General features: G+C 45.5%; 1 protein-coding gene across 8 annotated transcripts in view; it reads right to left on the bottom strand.

Annotated features, from left to right (window-relative positions):
- agrn (agrin) overlaps positions 1-15,849 on the bottom strand; it is a 481,438-nt gene that overhangs the window by 101,044 nt on the left and 364,545 nt on the right. For all 8 annotated transcript variants that reach the window (XM_033048563.1, XM_033048565.1, XM_033048564.1 and 5 more), the window contains 2 exons: positions 6,717-6,911; positions 4,059-4,259 (listed from right to left, as the gene is read on the bottom strand). In XM_033048563.1, the coding sequence (XP_032904454.1) occupies positions 4,059-4,259; positions 6,717-6,911 (396 nt within the window). The remainder of the gene's footprint in view (positions 1-4,058; positions 4,260-6,716; positions 6,912-15,849) is intronic.

Genomic DNA, 15,849 nt, shown 5'->3' with positions numbered 1-15,849 from the left:
CTAAAAACCTCATTTCACCACCAAGGTGGCATGATGTTACAGCAATAGAGCTCCTGCCTTAAGGGCCTGTCCCACTTAGGCGACTGCCAAGGACTAGTTGGAATTCACCTACGACAACACTCCGACAGTCGGCGACAACCTACGACAACAAGTGCGACAACCTACGTCAACCTACGTCAGCAAAAATTGTCGCCACTCTCACCGAAAACGTTTCAACATGTTGAAAATTTTGCGGCAGTCGCCTGTAGTCGCCCAAAAAAACCACCTGAGTGGGACAGGCTCATTAAAGTGCCAGAGATCCAGGTTCAATCCCGACTACGGGTGCTGTCTGTACGGAGTTTGTACGTTCTCCCTGTGACCTGCGTGGGTTTTCTCAGAGATCTTCGGTTTCCTCCTACACTCCAAAGACTTACAGGTTTGTAGGTTAATTGGCTTGGTTATAAATGTAAAATTGTCCCTAGTGTGTGTCGGGTAGTGTTAATGTATGGGGGACACTGGTCAGTGCGGGCTCGGTGGGCCGATGAGCAGTTTCCGCGCTGTATCTCCAAACTAAACTATACAGGCGTTCAACCTGTTTGAAATTAGAGAGTTCTAATCTTCTCAATCTTCATTTAGAACTTTTGTTAATTAAATACTAAAACATTGTGAATAGCATCATATTTTCCTTCGGTTTATGGATTAGTCATTAAGCAATCAACCCCAACAAACCTTTATTTAACATGCATAGTGTAAACATTTGTACTTCATTCCAGGCTTGAAAAATCAATACCATATCGATCTCTGAGTATCAAATCGCTAGCACTTTCCACCAAATGACATTGGATAATTTAAAACACTTGGGATTTTGCCACACAAGACTCTATCGTGATGGGTTCCATGCCAGAGTTTACCTTCAAACTGTCAATCTTTTCCCAACCCCTCTCGACACAAGCAAAAATCGAATGTAGACGCATAGGTTAAAGTTTCATCTTTCCTGCTAATCACATTTCTGCTATAATTATGTTATTAATTAACATGGAGGAGATTTGCGGAGCCAGTGAGTCTAATGCAGGATTCCGGCTGCTCGTTTAACCATGCTGTTCCTCGAGTTAAGTAGCAAAGACTAAGAGATGCACAGAACTACATTAATCACTGTCTTACTGGTTCGTCAGCTTCAGAAAGCAAAGGTGATTACACCTAAGAATGGCAGTGATCGAGGCTATCTTATGCGTTCAATGCTCAGTCAATCAATGCATTCTTTGTGCTTGGTTTCCTGCACTTTGCCCATTAGCTTCTCGCCAGAAACTGCAATAATTCTCTTTAAATATATTCACCGTCCTCGCTGGGTGACTGAGCCCAGGATAGAGTGGAGAGAGAAATCATCATCACACACAGCCCTGCGTCGGGGCAGAATGTACCAGCCCTCTACAAGCCCAGGTGTAAAGAAATAGTGGAAGTTTCTAGGATGCAAGGATTCACCCACTCTGAAAGGATCAAACACGGTTAGACAATAAACAATAGACAATAGGTGCAGGAGGAGGCCATTCGGCCCTACGAGCCAGCACCGCCATTCAATGTGATCATGGCTGATCATCCCCAATCAGTACCCCGTTCCTGCCATCTCCCCATATCCCCTGATTCCGCTATCTTTAAGAGCCCTATCTAGCTCTCTCTTGAAAGTCTCCAGAGAACCGGCCTTCATCGCCCTCTGAGGCAGAGAATTCCACAGACTCACAACTCTCTGTGAGGAAAAAGTCTTTCCTCGTCTCCGTTCTAAATGACTTACCCCTTATTCTGAAACTGTGGCCCCTGGTTCTGGACACCCCCAACATCGGGAACATGTTTCCTGCCTCTAGCGCGTCCAAACCCTTAACAATCTTATATGTTTCAATAAGATTCCCTCTCATCCTTCTGAACTCCAGAGTGTACACGCCCAGCGGCTCCGTTCTCTCAGCATATGACAATCCCGCCATCCTGGGAATTAACCTTGTAAACCTACGCTGCACTCCCTCAATAGCAAGAATGTCCTTCCTCAAATTAGGGGATCAAAACTGCACACAATACTCCAGGTGTGGTCTCACTAGGGCTCTGTACAACTGGACCTCTTTGCTCCTATACTCGACTCCTCTTGTTATAATGGCCAACATGCCATTCACTTTCTTTACTGCCTGCATGCTTACTATCATAGACTGATGAACAAGGACCCCCAGATCCCGTTGTACTTCCCCTTTTCTCAACTTGACGCCACTTAGATAGTAATCTGCCTTCCTGTTTTTGATACCAAAGTGGATAACCTCACAGTTATCCACATTAAACGTAATCTGCCATGCATCTGCCCACTCCCCCAACCTGTCCAAGTCACCCTGCATTCTCATAGCATCCTCCTCACAGTTCACACTGCCACCCAGCTTTGTGTCATCTGCAAATTTGCTAATGTTACTTTGAATCTCTTCATCCAAATCATTGATGTATATTGTAAATAGCTGCGATCCCGGCATCGAGCCTTGCGGTACCCCACTAGTCATTGCCTGCCATTCTGAAAGGGACCTGTTAATCCCTACTCTTTGTTTCCTGCCTGCCAACCAATTTTCTATCCATGTCAGCACTCTACCCCCAATACCATGTGCCCTAATTTTGCCCACTAATCTCCTATGTGGGACCTTATCAAATGCTTTCTGAAAATCCAGGTACACTACATCCATTGGCTCTCCCTTGTCCATTTTCCTAGTACATCCTCAAATATTTCCAGAAGATTAGTCAAGCATGATTTCCCCTTCGTAAATCCATGCTGACTCGGACCGATCCTGTTACTGCTATCCAAATGTGCCACTATTTCTTTTTTTATAATTGACTCCAGCATCTTCCCCACCACCGATGTCAGACTAACTGGTCTATAATTCCCTGTTTTCTCTCTCCCGCCTTTCTTAAAAAGTGGGATAACATTAACTACCCTCCAATCCACAGGAACTGATCCTGAATCTATAGAACATTGGAAAATTATCACCAATGCATCCACGATTTCTAGAGCCACTTCCTTAAGTACCCTGGGATGCAGACCATCGGGCCCTGGGGATTTATCAGCCTTCAGTCCCATCAGTTTATCCAACACCATTTCCTGCCTAATGTGGATTTCCTTCAGTTCCTCCGTCACCCCAGATCCTCTGGCCACTAACTATATCAGGAAGATTGTTTGTGTCCTCCTTAGTGAAGATGGAACCAAAGTACCTGTTCAACTCCTGCCATTTCCTTGTTCCCCATAATAAATTCACCTTTTTCAGTCTTGAAGACTTTGGTCTTAACATGTTTTCCTCTTCACATACCTAACGAAGCTTTTACTATCCTCCTTTATATTCTTGGCAAGCTTACCTTTGTACCTCATCTCTTCTCTTTTTAGTTATCTTCTGTTACTCTTTAAACATTACCCTATCCTCTTGCTTTCCGCTCATCTTTGCTACGTTGTACTTTTTTTTATACTGTCCCTGACATCCCTCGTCAGCCACGGTTGCCCCTTACTCCCCATGGAATCTTTTTTCCTCTTTGGAATGAACTGATCCTGCACCTTCTGTATTATTCCTAGAAATACCTGCCATTGTTGTTCCATGCTAGTGTATCTTTCCAGTCAACTTTGACTAGCTCCTCCCTCATGGCTCCACAGTCCCCTTTATTCAACTGTAACACTGACACCTACCCTTCTCCCTCCCCAATTGTAGATTAAACCTGACCATATTATGGTCACTACCTCCTAATGGCTCCTTAACCTCAAGTTCCTTTATCAAATCCGGTTCATTACATAACACTAACTCCAGAATTGCCTACTACGGATGCAATGTAAAGCAGGTCAGGTTTGCTTGGGTGCCGATGAGGACTGTTTGCACAGAGGACCCACGTAGTCAACTATCTCAGCCTCAATGTGCTCCTTTGCACCAGGGTGGGGGTTCATGTAATACGGACTGATCAATGCCTCAGCATTGCATCCCTGTTTGTTATATTCATGAACTGTCCCTCATAAGTTGTTCAGAACTTTGCCGAATATTGACCCGAATCATCGCGTCCCTCCATCCCCAAAACGTGGTGCTTACCGTCATCACATGGACCCTCTTTAACCACCTCAATTTTCCTTTTCTGCTGACAGGCAGCAGATTGTAGATCACAGAGGTGCAGGTAGGTGATGCTGTCACTGCCACAGACAGAGACGATGGCTTGGTTCTCACACCGTGGGCACAAGCAACGATCGTCACTGCACTTTGCCCCATACAGGCAGGTGGAGTCACCGCATGGCTCTGTGGGATACAACAGAGAGAAGGAGCTGAGTCGGAAGACCATGACATATAAAAGCTCTTATCCCGACGGGCATCCAAGATGCAGGACAGAACGCCACAGGAGATCCTTCTTCCCTGTGGCTATCAAACTGTACAACTCCTCCCCCTTCTGTCGTGGGGTAGACTGACTCCCCCTCCCCCCCCCCCCCCCCCCCCAATCTTTGCACATCCCCAATCCTTTCCACTCGTCACTTTAATTTCATGTTTCATGGATTTTGTGTTTTATGACTGTTGGCAGATCAATTTCCCTCGAGGAATAAATGAAGTTCTATCGTACCGTATCTCCGTGACTGATTCTGCTCTTAAAGGAGTTCTGGAGATGCATCTCCAAACTGCAGATGCTGGAATCTTGAGGAAAACACAAAGTGCTGGAGTAACTCTGCGGGTCAGGCAGAGTTACTGTGGAGGGAATGGTTAGGTGACTTCGAACAGACAGCGCCCGTAGTCGGGATCGAACCCGGGTCTCTGGTGCTGAAAGCGCCGTGAGGCAGCAACTCTACCGCTGCGCCACCGTGCATTGAAGCTTCACTGGCATAAAGCTCAAAGCATGGTAAACTATCCCCAAATAGTTCAAATGATGGATGGTGTTTGGATTCTAGTGACTACTAAATGGGTCGACGTACAGGTGCACAACCTTTTATCCGAAAGCCTTGGGACCAGACACTTGTCGGATTTCGGAATTTTTCGGATTTCCGAATGGAAGATTTTTAGCGTAGATTAGGTAGGTAGCGCGGGCGGCTTGAAAAGTCTGGAGCGGCTGCCTCCTCCCCGGAGACCGGGGAAATCATTGTAAATCATTGCATAAATGTTAGTCAGTTAGTTTGGAGGGATTTTATGTGGGTGGGGGGTGAAGGGGGAAACTTTAATTCTTAGTCCCCTACCTGGTCGGAGAGGCGAGCAGCGGGCAATGCCTTACCGGGTCGCCGTGCAGTAAGCTCCGGAGCGTTGTGGCCGCCGACTCCCAACATCGCGAAGCTGGGGGCTGCGGGCGTCCGGCCGCGGGCGGCGCCGGTTGGAGCTCCGACCCCGGCAACTCTACCCCTGGCCAAAGATCTTATAGGATCTTTGCCCCTGGCTGCGCGGCGCTCCAAATCCAGCGCCGCCCGCGGCCGGACGCCCGCAGCCCCGCGATGTTGGGAGTCGGCGGCGTCGCAGCGCTGGGATACCAGCGGGGAGCGGGCAATGCCTTACCGGGTCGCCGTGCGGTAAGCTCCGGAGCGCTGTGGCCGCCGACACACAACATGTCGGCGGCCACAGCGGAACTGGGGCTGCGGGCGTCCTGCCGCGGGACGCGCTGGATTTGGAGCGCCGCGCAGCCAGGGGTTGAGTTGCCGGGGTCGGAGCTACAACCGGCGCCGCCCGCAGCCCCAGCTGGGAGTTGGCGGCCACAGCGCTCCGGAGCTTACTGCACGGCGACCCGGTAAGGCATTGACCGCTCCCCGCCTCTCCGACCAGGTAGGGGACTAAGAATTAAAGTTTCCCCCATCACCTTCCCCCCCCCCCCCCCCTTTTTCACATAAAAGCCCTCCAAACTAACTGACTAACATTTAAGCAATGATTTACAGATGTTTAAGTGTCTCCCCGGTCTCCGGGGAGGAGGCAGCCGCTACAGTAGTACAGACCTGGGCTGACCGTGGGTCGTTTCGGGTCAAGTTTGGCGCCAAACGCGAGCTTTGGTGTGCAGACGACATCCTGGGAAAAATGGCCGGTTTTCAGAGTTTTTCGGTTTCCGGAACACCGGATAAAAGGTTGTGCACCTGTATTAGGATTTCACCTCTAGGTGGGGCAGTGTTTTGTGGTGTCACAGCACAATGGAGGTCCAAAAAATGGGAGGACATCCTTGAACGCACAAGACTCAATGTCTCATCTGAAACCTTTTTCATACAGAGAGTGGTTGTTAAATAGAATGAGCTGCCAGTTAACATAAAGGTGCACACAAAGTGCTGGAGTAACTCAAGTAGTCAGGCAGCATCTCCGGAGGAAAAGGATAGGTGACTTTTCGGGTGGGGGGGCCCATTCTTCAGAACCACTTTGTGTCTATCGTTGGTGTAAACCAGCATCTGCAGTTCTTTGTTTCTATATTTTGCCAGATTAAGTAGCTGAGAAAGTTTAAAACACACTTGGGCAGGTATGTGGATAGGAAAGGTTTAGGGGGATGGAATAGAATACTTTATTGTCACATGTGACAAGGCCCAGTGAAATTCTTTGCTTGCATACGAATAGCAGCCACCTAAGGTGCTGACAAAGTTACAAAGTACGGATTTGGGCCATAGTCTGGGCAAATGGGACTAACTTGGTTGGGGCATCTTGGTCGGCACGGATGAGCTGGGCCGATGGGGCTGTTTCCATGCTCCATGACTCTATCTATACTTAGAGACTTGTAACTCTGCATTATAACACCACATGTCCATTACTTACGGCACTCTCCCTGGCTCGTGACTTGGATGTCTGTTTGCGTGATGCAGGATTCAACATGCAGCGCACACTCGTTCTTGTAGGTCTGGCCATCTGTGCCACACACCAGCTGCCGGGAGCTGACGCACTCTGTCGGGCAAACACACTTCCCCGTCTCTGCCTCGCAGATGGCACCAAATTGGCAGTTCCCACAACGATCTGGAATCACATCAAATGATGACATCAGCTGAATGCCAACATGGTACTTCTCCTGGCCGATCTCCTGGCACGAAGACAACCAGGTTACGCAAACGGATTGCTGCACTGGCAGACACTCGAGGTACGCGGTTGGGTAGTTTACGCAAAGCGTGCAGGCACTGCTACTCAGATATTTCACACTGCGTTGTAATGCAACGCAAAGGGATCTAGGGGTATTAGTACATGAATCACTAAAAGTTAGTATGCAGGTGCAGCAAGCAATCAGGAAGGCCAATGGAGTTTTGGCCTTTATTGCTAGGGGGATTGAGTATAAAAACACGGAGGTCTTGCTGCAGCTGTACACAGTATTAGTGAGACCACATTTGGAATACTGTGTACAGTTCTGGGGTCCATACTTAAGAAAGGATGTACTAGCCCTGGAGGCAGTGCAGCGAAGGTTTACAAGATTAATTCCTGCAATGAGGGGATTGACATATGAGGAAAGGTTAAGTAGGCTGGAACTCTACTCTTTGGAGTTTAGAAGAATGAGAGGCGATCTCATTGAAACATATAAGATCGTGAGGGGCCTTGATCGGGTGGATGCACCGAGGATGTTCCCAATGATCGGGGAAACTAGAACTAGGGGACATAGTTGCAGAATAAGGGGGGGCTCTTTTAAAACTGAGATGAGGAAGAACTTCTTCACCCAGAGGGTGGTTAATTTATGGAATTCACTGCCCCAGGGAGCAGTGGAAGCAGAAACGTTAAATATATTTAAGTCTAAAATAGATGTTTTTTTAGCTGCCAAGGGGATAAGGGGCTACGGGGAGAGGGCAGGGATATGGACCTAGGTATGGTTAGTATAGTAAGACCTGAGTGATCTCCTGGACAAGTGTCGATCGCCTGGATTGGGGTCGGAGAGGAATTTCCCGGATTTTTTTCCCCGAATTGGACCTGGGTTTTTATCCGTTTTTTTGCCTCCCCCAGGAGATCACGCGGTTCTTGGGGTGGAGAGGGGTGATAGCGGTATAAAGGGGAGGGTAGTGTCTTGTGTTCTGTGTCTTGTGTCTACTGTTTGTGGGTAAGTGTGTCTGTTTAGTGTTCAGCCATGAGCGAATGGCGGTGCGGGCTCGACGGACCTGGTGGTCTACTCTCGCACCTACTTTCTATGTTTCTATGTTTCTATGTTTCCCCCTTTTCAATCTTCAGGATTCGGGTGGCTAGCAAGTTAGCCAACGCCACAGGACTTTCTCTTTGATGCCATTCCGCAAAGCCTTGGTTTAGTTTCAAAATACAGAGCGGAAACAGGCCCTACGGCCCACCGAGTTCGCACTGACCAGCAATCCCCGCACATTAACACCATCCTACACACGCTAACGACAATTTACCCATATACCAAGCCAATGAACTTACAAATGTGTACGTCTTTGGAGTGTGGGAGGAGACCGAAGATCTTGAAGAAAACCCACGCAGTTACAGGGTGAACATACAAACTCCGTACAGACAGCACCCGTAATCGGGATGGAACCCAGGTCTCTGGCGCTGCAAGCACTGTAAGGCAACAACTCTACTGCTGCGCCACCGTGCCGCACACAAATGCCATTACTCTGTCTTTGGTTTTGCAATATTTTGTTCTGGTTACCAAGTATTACTGATAAATGTATTTGTTTTCTCATTGCTCATTGATTATTGTATATTAATCAGTGTATTATCGGGTTAATGAGCCTGTAAAGCTGCAGCTAGTAAGAATTTCATTGTTCTATTGCCGGTACATATGACAATTAAACACACTTGACTCTTGAACCATTCAGGTACTTACATTTCACCTGAGCTTTGGTCCACTCTAGTTCATTAACTCGATTAGCATTTCATGCTACTGTGTACTCTCTTGTGCATATCTAACATTTACTAAGTGCATCTACTCCACGTGCTTCAGCTAATCCTCCAGGTGGTGATAAGCAAATACTGACGGGAACAGCGGGTTCAATTGGAAGCCTCGCTATGAAACTTTAATGAGACGATTTGAACTTCTGAAGAACGGCTTAATGACAAGAACTAAATCAATCAATCCAACCAACGGAAAAGCGACAAGATTTCTATCACAGTCACTGTTTCTCAAATAATTCCAAGGTTTAGAGCAGGGGTAGGAAACCCTTTCATGTCAGAATGCCGCATTAAGTTAGCTGTAATCTAATAAGGCCGCATCCAAGAAACTTCAATTAGATATACTTCACAACATTTATTTTGAAAGGTGTTGAAGAAATCTATTCCTCATGTTCTACCCGTAAGAGTGCGCAAAGCGAGTAACTCTTCGTAGCAATAAAATAGCCCTCATGACTTACTAATGTTTTAATTGTGGCCGTCAGTCGGGGAGGATTATTTCGTTGAATCTTTGGTATTTTAAGATTAAAATAAAAATAATAAAAGACGAACAAAAACATATTAATAAAAATAAAATGGATTTGTACCACAAAATTTCGATTCATTCAAAAGGCCGCACTTAATTGGCCGCAGGTTCCCCACCCCTGGTTTAGAGTGTTAGCATTGAGGTAATTTTTTGATTTGCCTTTATGTAAAAGATACGAGAGTCGAATAAAAATGCTGCTTGATCACAACAGTGTTAGTGAGACTTGTAGTTGGTCTCTTTGGGACCAATTCTTCCTCAATCTTAATTTTATGAGAACAGCTACAAAGGGAATAAGCAAATGGCAATAATATTACTGAGTGCTGCAAAAACCAGCAACATGAAGAGAATTGCAGAGAAATTCATTTCTCATTTGCCGCACCACCCTAACGTCAACAGCCCGGAACCCATTCCATTAAAAGTGAGCAAAACCCTTTCAACAGCATTATTCAATGTTCCAAAACTTTTTGTCTCAAAATCAAACTCACTTGATAAAGTGCAGAAATCGCACTTTATTTTTTTAACATGAATGCACCACTTCTCGGAGAAGTCTGATCCGTCGGGAAACTTGTCCGGGAACTCCTGGCTAAGATTCATCTTAGTGCAACTGTCATTTCCCTTTTTCGCACAGGTGGGTGTATGGAACGAGCTGTGAGGGAAAGTAGTTGAGGCAGGTACAACGACAGCATTTAAAAGATATTTGGACGGGGAAATGGAGAGGAAAGGTTTACAGGAACAGGGGCCAAATGTGGGCAAATGGGGCTAGTGTAGATGGGGCATCTTGGTCGGCATGGACGAGTTGGGCCGAAGGGCCTGCTTTTGTGCCATAGGACTCAATGACTATTATGACGATATCAAAGTGTCCAATGCTCATTTCAATCATACCAGGAGAAATCGAATCTATACCTGGATTTGGTCCTGACCTCCAGTGTTGGGATCTGTGTGGAGTTTATGCGTCCTCCCTGTGACTGCATCCCCTGACTTCATCTTGTATCTTCCCACATCCCAAACATGGCCAATTGGCCACTGTGAAGTGTCCTAGTCCTAGAATGAGTTGGAGAATTGGGATAGGTATGGAGGGTGGGAGAGAAACTAGTGGATGGGAATGTGTGAAGAACAATTACAGTATGTGCTTTGGGGACTCAATGGGTTGAAGGGCCTGTTTCCACTTTCATAATTTTGTATACGTCACCCCCCAACCTCCGATGTTTCAGAGAAAACAATCCATGTTTGTCCAACCTCGCCTGGTTGGTAACACCATCTAATCTAGGCAACATTCTGGCAAACAACTTCTGCACCAAAGCCTCCACTTCCTTCCTGTAATGGGGCAACCAGGACGGCACGCATGACTCCAAATGCGGCCTAACCAAAGTCGTATAAAGCTGGCTCTTATACTAAATGCCTTAATCAACGAAGGCAAGACTACCGTACACATGGTTTACTACTCTATCTAATTGCATTGCCAAATTCAGGGAGCTGTGGACTTGAACCCAAGATCCATCTGTACATCAATGCTGTTATGAATCTTGCCATCTGGGCTAAACATAACACTTACTTAAACAGCTACTCTGCCATTCAATTTGATCCTGGCTGATCTACTCCTGGCCTCAACTATGCCAGATCTCAACAGCCCATAAACCCCGATCTCTCAAAACATCATCTACTGCCACTTCAAGCACTTCTAATAATAAGCTTGTCTTTACAACTTTGTGGGGCAGAAAATTCCAGAGATTCACCACCCTCTGTGAGAAAGATTGTCTACGTACCTCAGTTTTAAATGACCAAGCTTCATCTTTAAATTACATCATCTCATTTGAGGATCTCCCACTAGTAGAAATGTCTCAGAAATGACCCCAGTCAAGCCTCTTAGGATCGGTTTAATGAATTTATTCATCATTCTCCTAAACTCCAAGAAATAGAGACCGGCGAACCTCCTTTTGGATGTCTCTGATGCTATTATATCCTTTCTCAGGACAAGGAACATAAGGGGCAGCACGGTGGCGCAGCGGTAGAGTTGCTGCCTTACAGCGCCTGAGACCTGGGTTCAATCCTGATTAAGGCTGCTGTCTGTACAGAGTTTGTACATTCTCCCCGTGAGCTGCGTGGGGTTTCCCTGGGTGCTCCAGTTCCCTCTCACATGGAAAATTGCACAGGCTGTGGGTTAATTGGCTTTGGTAAAATTGCAGATTGTCCCTAGTGTGTGTATAGGATAGTGCAGTGTTAGTGTGCGGGGATCGCTGGTTGGCACAGACTGGTGTGCCGAAGAGACTTCGATGCCGCGCTGTATATGTAAACTAAAAAACTAATCTAAACTGTGCCCAGTATTCCAGGCGTGGCCTCTACAACATCCCGTATAACTCTATAATAGAATATCAAAACTGGGTGAAATCTTATTTCACAACCAATGAAGTCATTCTATAAGTATAGCAATGGCTTGAGAAAATAATCAAAAGAGGACATATTCCATCTGCTCTGCAACTTACTAACATTGTCGCTCCTCAACATTTCTCTCCTTGGTCCTTTTGACCCTCCACAAGATTCAAGCCAGAGTTTCAGAATGGTGCCACTCATGTTGCATTGTTTCTAAATAGTTCATTCATCCCAGCACTTTCGGCTGCATTTGGACCCAGGGCCCAGGGACCAATCCATCGTGTTAAGCAGTCCCATATCAGAGGAGTGAAAATTTAATAACGTTACTCCCTTCAACTCAGCAAATCACTCTTGATCCAAGGTTACATTCGCTCAATTGCAACATCCGTTTGTAGATTTAAATTAAGGTCGTCTCCCGTTAAAATATAATGGCTTCCTATCAACATCGCCTGTCTCCTGAGTTATGGAGATAGTTGTTTCAATAGCATCTCAGACGCTTTATTAAGGAGTGTTATTGATAACACCTACAGCCCTGCACTAAAACTGCAGAGAGATTAATAACAGTATTTGACAATGGGTAGAAATTGGATTCAATATAAAACCTTAATGGGATGTCATTCTGCCTTCCACGCACAATAAGCTGTGAAGAACCCAATAACCCATCCTGGCGTCGGTTGCACGCAACTGCCATAACTCACATTAACAGAATATTATACATCAAATGGAAAGATTAGATAATTTCACAGCAAGAATGGAAAAGCAACAAATTGAAAGGAGACACATTTTTGTGAAAATAATTTCGCTCGTAAAATGAGCAATAGCGACAAGATATCGCCCATGAGAAATTGTTGTTTGCTGGGGAAGTATTTGAAAACCGTTCAAAACCAATTGAAATGTAAAAAGCTGCACGCAAGCTCAAGGGATTGCAAAGAAAATGTTGCAAATTGAAAATTATTTTCATCACTAAGTTGAGCAAAACTTTCCAAGGCGGAAAAGGATTAAACGATGATGTGCATCAAAAAATGGATGCACAATGGATAACGGGAAAATGAACGGGAACGTTTGACACACAGCCTGGTAGAACTCATGATTGACTTCCACTGGGGAGTGAGCTCAGTCAAATGGGATTTAAAAAAATTGTGTTTGATCCTAGCAAGAGGCAAGGAAAAAGGAAATGGTAAAAAAAATATGTAATATTGCAGGGAATTCTCTACCCTGCCATCCAATGTTGGTGTAACGAGGAGTGGGGCAGGTGGTGGATGTGAGGTGGTTGGTTAGTGTTGGGAAGTAATTGGTCAACGGAGAGGAAGGAGCCTGCCTTCGCACACGTATTAAAGACAAAACCAGATTTGTTCTGAATGCCTTAGAGTTGGGGAATAGTTAAGGGCACGTTGCCAAAACCTGCCGGAAATCTGGAATAAAACGGAAAGTGTCGGAAGTCCGCTGCAAGACCAGCAACATCTGCTGATTACATCTGGAATTAACAGTCGTGGTGACCATGAAACCATGTGTCATAAAAACCCATATGGTTCATTGAGGTCATTCTGACGGACTCAAATCGGCTGTCTCCACCCAGTCTGGTCAACAAGTAACTGCAGTTCCTCCAATGGACATACAGCGACTAAAATTCCTCCTTTGCAATAGAGGAAATTAAGAATTGACAGGAAAAGCGGTCAGTAATATCCACCAATACTGAACGGTGGCACCGCGGTAGAGTTGCTGCCTTACAGTGCCAGTAGACCCGGGTTTGACCCTGACTATGGGTGTTGTTTGTACAGAGTTTGTACGTTCTCCCTGTGACCGCATGGGTTTTCTCCAAGATCTTCAGTTTCCTCCCACATTCCAAAGACGTACAGGTTTGTAGGTTAATTGGCTCGGGATTATTGTAAATTGTCCCTAGTGGGTGTAGGATAGTGTTAATGTGCGGGGATCGCTGGTCGGTGAGAACCCGGTGGGCCTGTTTCCGCGCTGTAACTCTGAACTAAATTAACTAAACTAAACCGTTACTCCTAACACTCTTAATTCTTCTCTTGACTTGATGCAAGTCCTCACCCATAATGGCAGGCCATGACCTAAAACATTAATATTTCCTTCTCCTAAGATTGAGGAGATTTGGTACTTCAACAAACACTCTCTTAGTCTTCTACAGATCTACAGTGGAGAGCATATTGATTGCTTGCATCATGGCTTTGTTCAGCAACTCAAACACCCAGGAATGAAGGAGATTTCAGAGATTGGTAGACACTGCCTGGTCCATCACCGGTACTGACCTCCCCACCAGCAAAGGGATCTATAGAAGGCAGTACCTCAAAAAAGCAACCAAATTCATCAAAGACTCACACCAACCTGGCCAAGCTCTCACTTCACTCCGACCATTGGGAAGAAGGTACAGCGGCCTATAAACCATGACTACCAGTTTCAAGAACAGGTTCCCAGCACACCATTAGGCTCTTGAACATTACACAACACTAAACTTCAGCTATAAACTACGATGGACTGTTTTTGATCAAGGACGTTGAATTTGGTGGGGGCCTGCACTCTGCTTGAAATACTATGAAATTGAATTTGGTGGGGGCCTGCACTCTGCTTGAAATGCTATGAAATTGAATTTGGTGGGGGCCTGCACTGGGTTTTTTATTTGCATGAGTAAAGTGGTTATTAATTTATTGAATTTTTGTTTATGATATACTATCTATGCATATTGTTTTTACAGGCTTATTAAGCTGCTGCAGGTAAGATTTTCATTATTCCATTGTCGGTACACATGACATTTAAACGCTCTTGACTCTTTGCAGTAGCCATTTAGCTTAACTCAGTAAGTTATAATTATAACCAGTTACCTTTAATTTTTATCTGCCTGCAATTATGTGGGAGGGATGTATACGTAGTCTGGGGAGTGGTTTCAGGCGCAGACTCCCAAGGAGTTTAGTTTTAGTTTGATGAAGATCGTGGGAGAGACATAGTTTTCGACCATGCACGAGCATGGCCATGAGTATGATTGAAACGTACTTATACAAGAAGAAGCTTTGATGAATTATCTTCCTGCTTTGTACTTCAATAAAGAAACTATTAAACAAGAGACTGTTTCAGGAATATTCATCTTTCGACGGCATTGGATGTCTCGTGGAGGGCTCATGGGTATGGATTACCTTCTGATCCACGTATAGATTACGGTATAGATTACCTTCTGATCCACGTATAGATTACGGTATAGATCACCTTCTGATCCACGGTCATCAATTAAAGTAACTATTGAGGGCTAAACCCTTGAGATGTCGTAGAGACTGTCACTACACTCTTCTTGTGACATAAAAGTAAGCCATCACCCATGATGGCAGGCCATGAACCTAAAACGTTACCCGTTTCCCTCTCCATAGATGCTGCCTGCCCTGCTGAGTATTTCCAGCATGGGCTGATTGTACGGTAATTAGGCTCAATTTATTCAGTTGTGCTTGGAATTGGCTCATGGCCCAGACTATTCCCAGCTCACATCTTAATGTTCACAGGCGTTCTTCATTGGGGAAGGTGCGGCCTGTATGCCACGACACTCCCCACATCAACGCAGATCAGCTCCCCACCTGACCACCGTGAAGACCTGCCCTACTGGTTACCTAGTATTATGGTTATTAAATTGTTGATTTTGTTTGTATTATTCTATTGTTATTTGTGTATATTACATTTACAGCCTTGTTAAGCTGCTGCATGTATGAATTTCATTGTTTTGTTATATTTTTTTCGTTTCATTTAGATACAGTGCGGAAACAGGCCCACAAAGTCCGCGCCGACCAGCGATCCCCGCACACTAGCACTATCCTATACACGAGGGACAATTTACAATTGTTAGTGAAGACAATTAATCCTCAAGTCTTTATGTCTTTGGTGTGTGGGAGAAAACCAGAAAGCTCAGAGAAAACCCACGCTGTACACTGTAAATGGCTCAATTGTAATCATGCATTGTCTTTCTGCTGACTGAATAGCGAGCAACAAAAGCTTTCCACTGCACCTCGGTACACGTGACAGTAAACTAAACTGAACTGGAATCAATTGGGCAAAAAAGGGGCAATCACAAAGGGTCAGCAGCGTGAAGTTCCTAGGACTCCACCTGTCAGATGACCTGACGTCCACGACCAACACCACAGCACTGGTCAAGAGAGCCCAGCAGCGACTACACCCTCTCCGAAGACT

The sequence above is a fragment of the Amblyraja radiata genome, chromosome 31 (assembly GCF_010909765.2).
Source record: "Amblyraja radiata isolate CabotCenter1 chromosome 31, sAmbRad1.1.pri, whole genome shotgun sequence".
Lineage (NCBI taxonomy): Eukaryota > Metazoa > Chordata > Chondrichthyes > Rajiformes > Rajidae > Amblyraja > Amblyraja radiata.
Note: the sequence above shows the minus strand (reverse complement) of the source record. Positions and strands in the feature narration are given on the sequence as shown.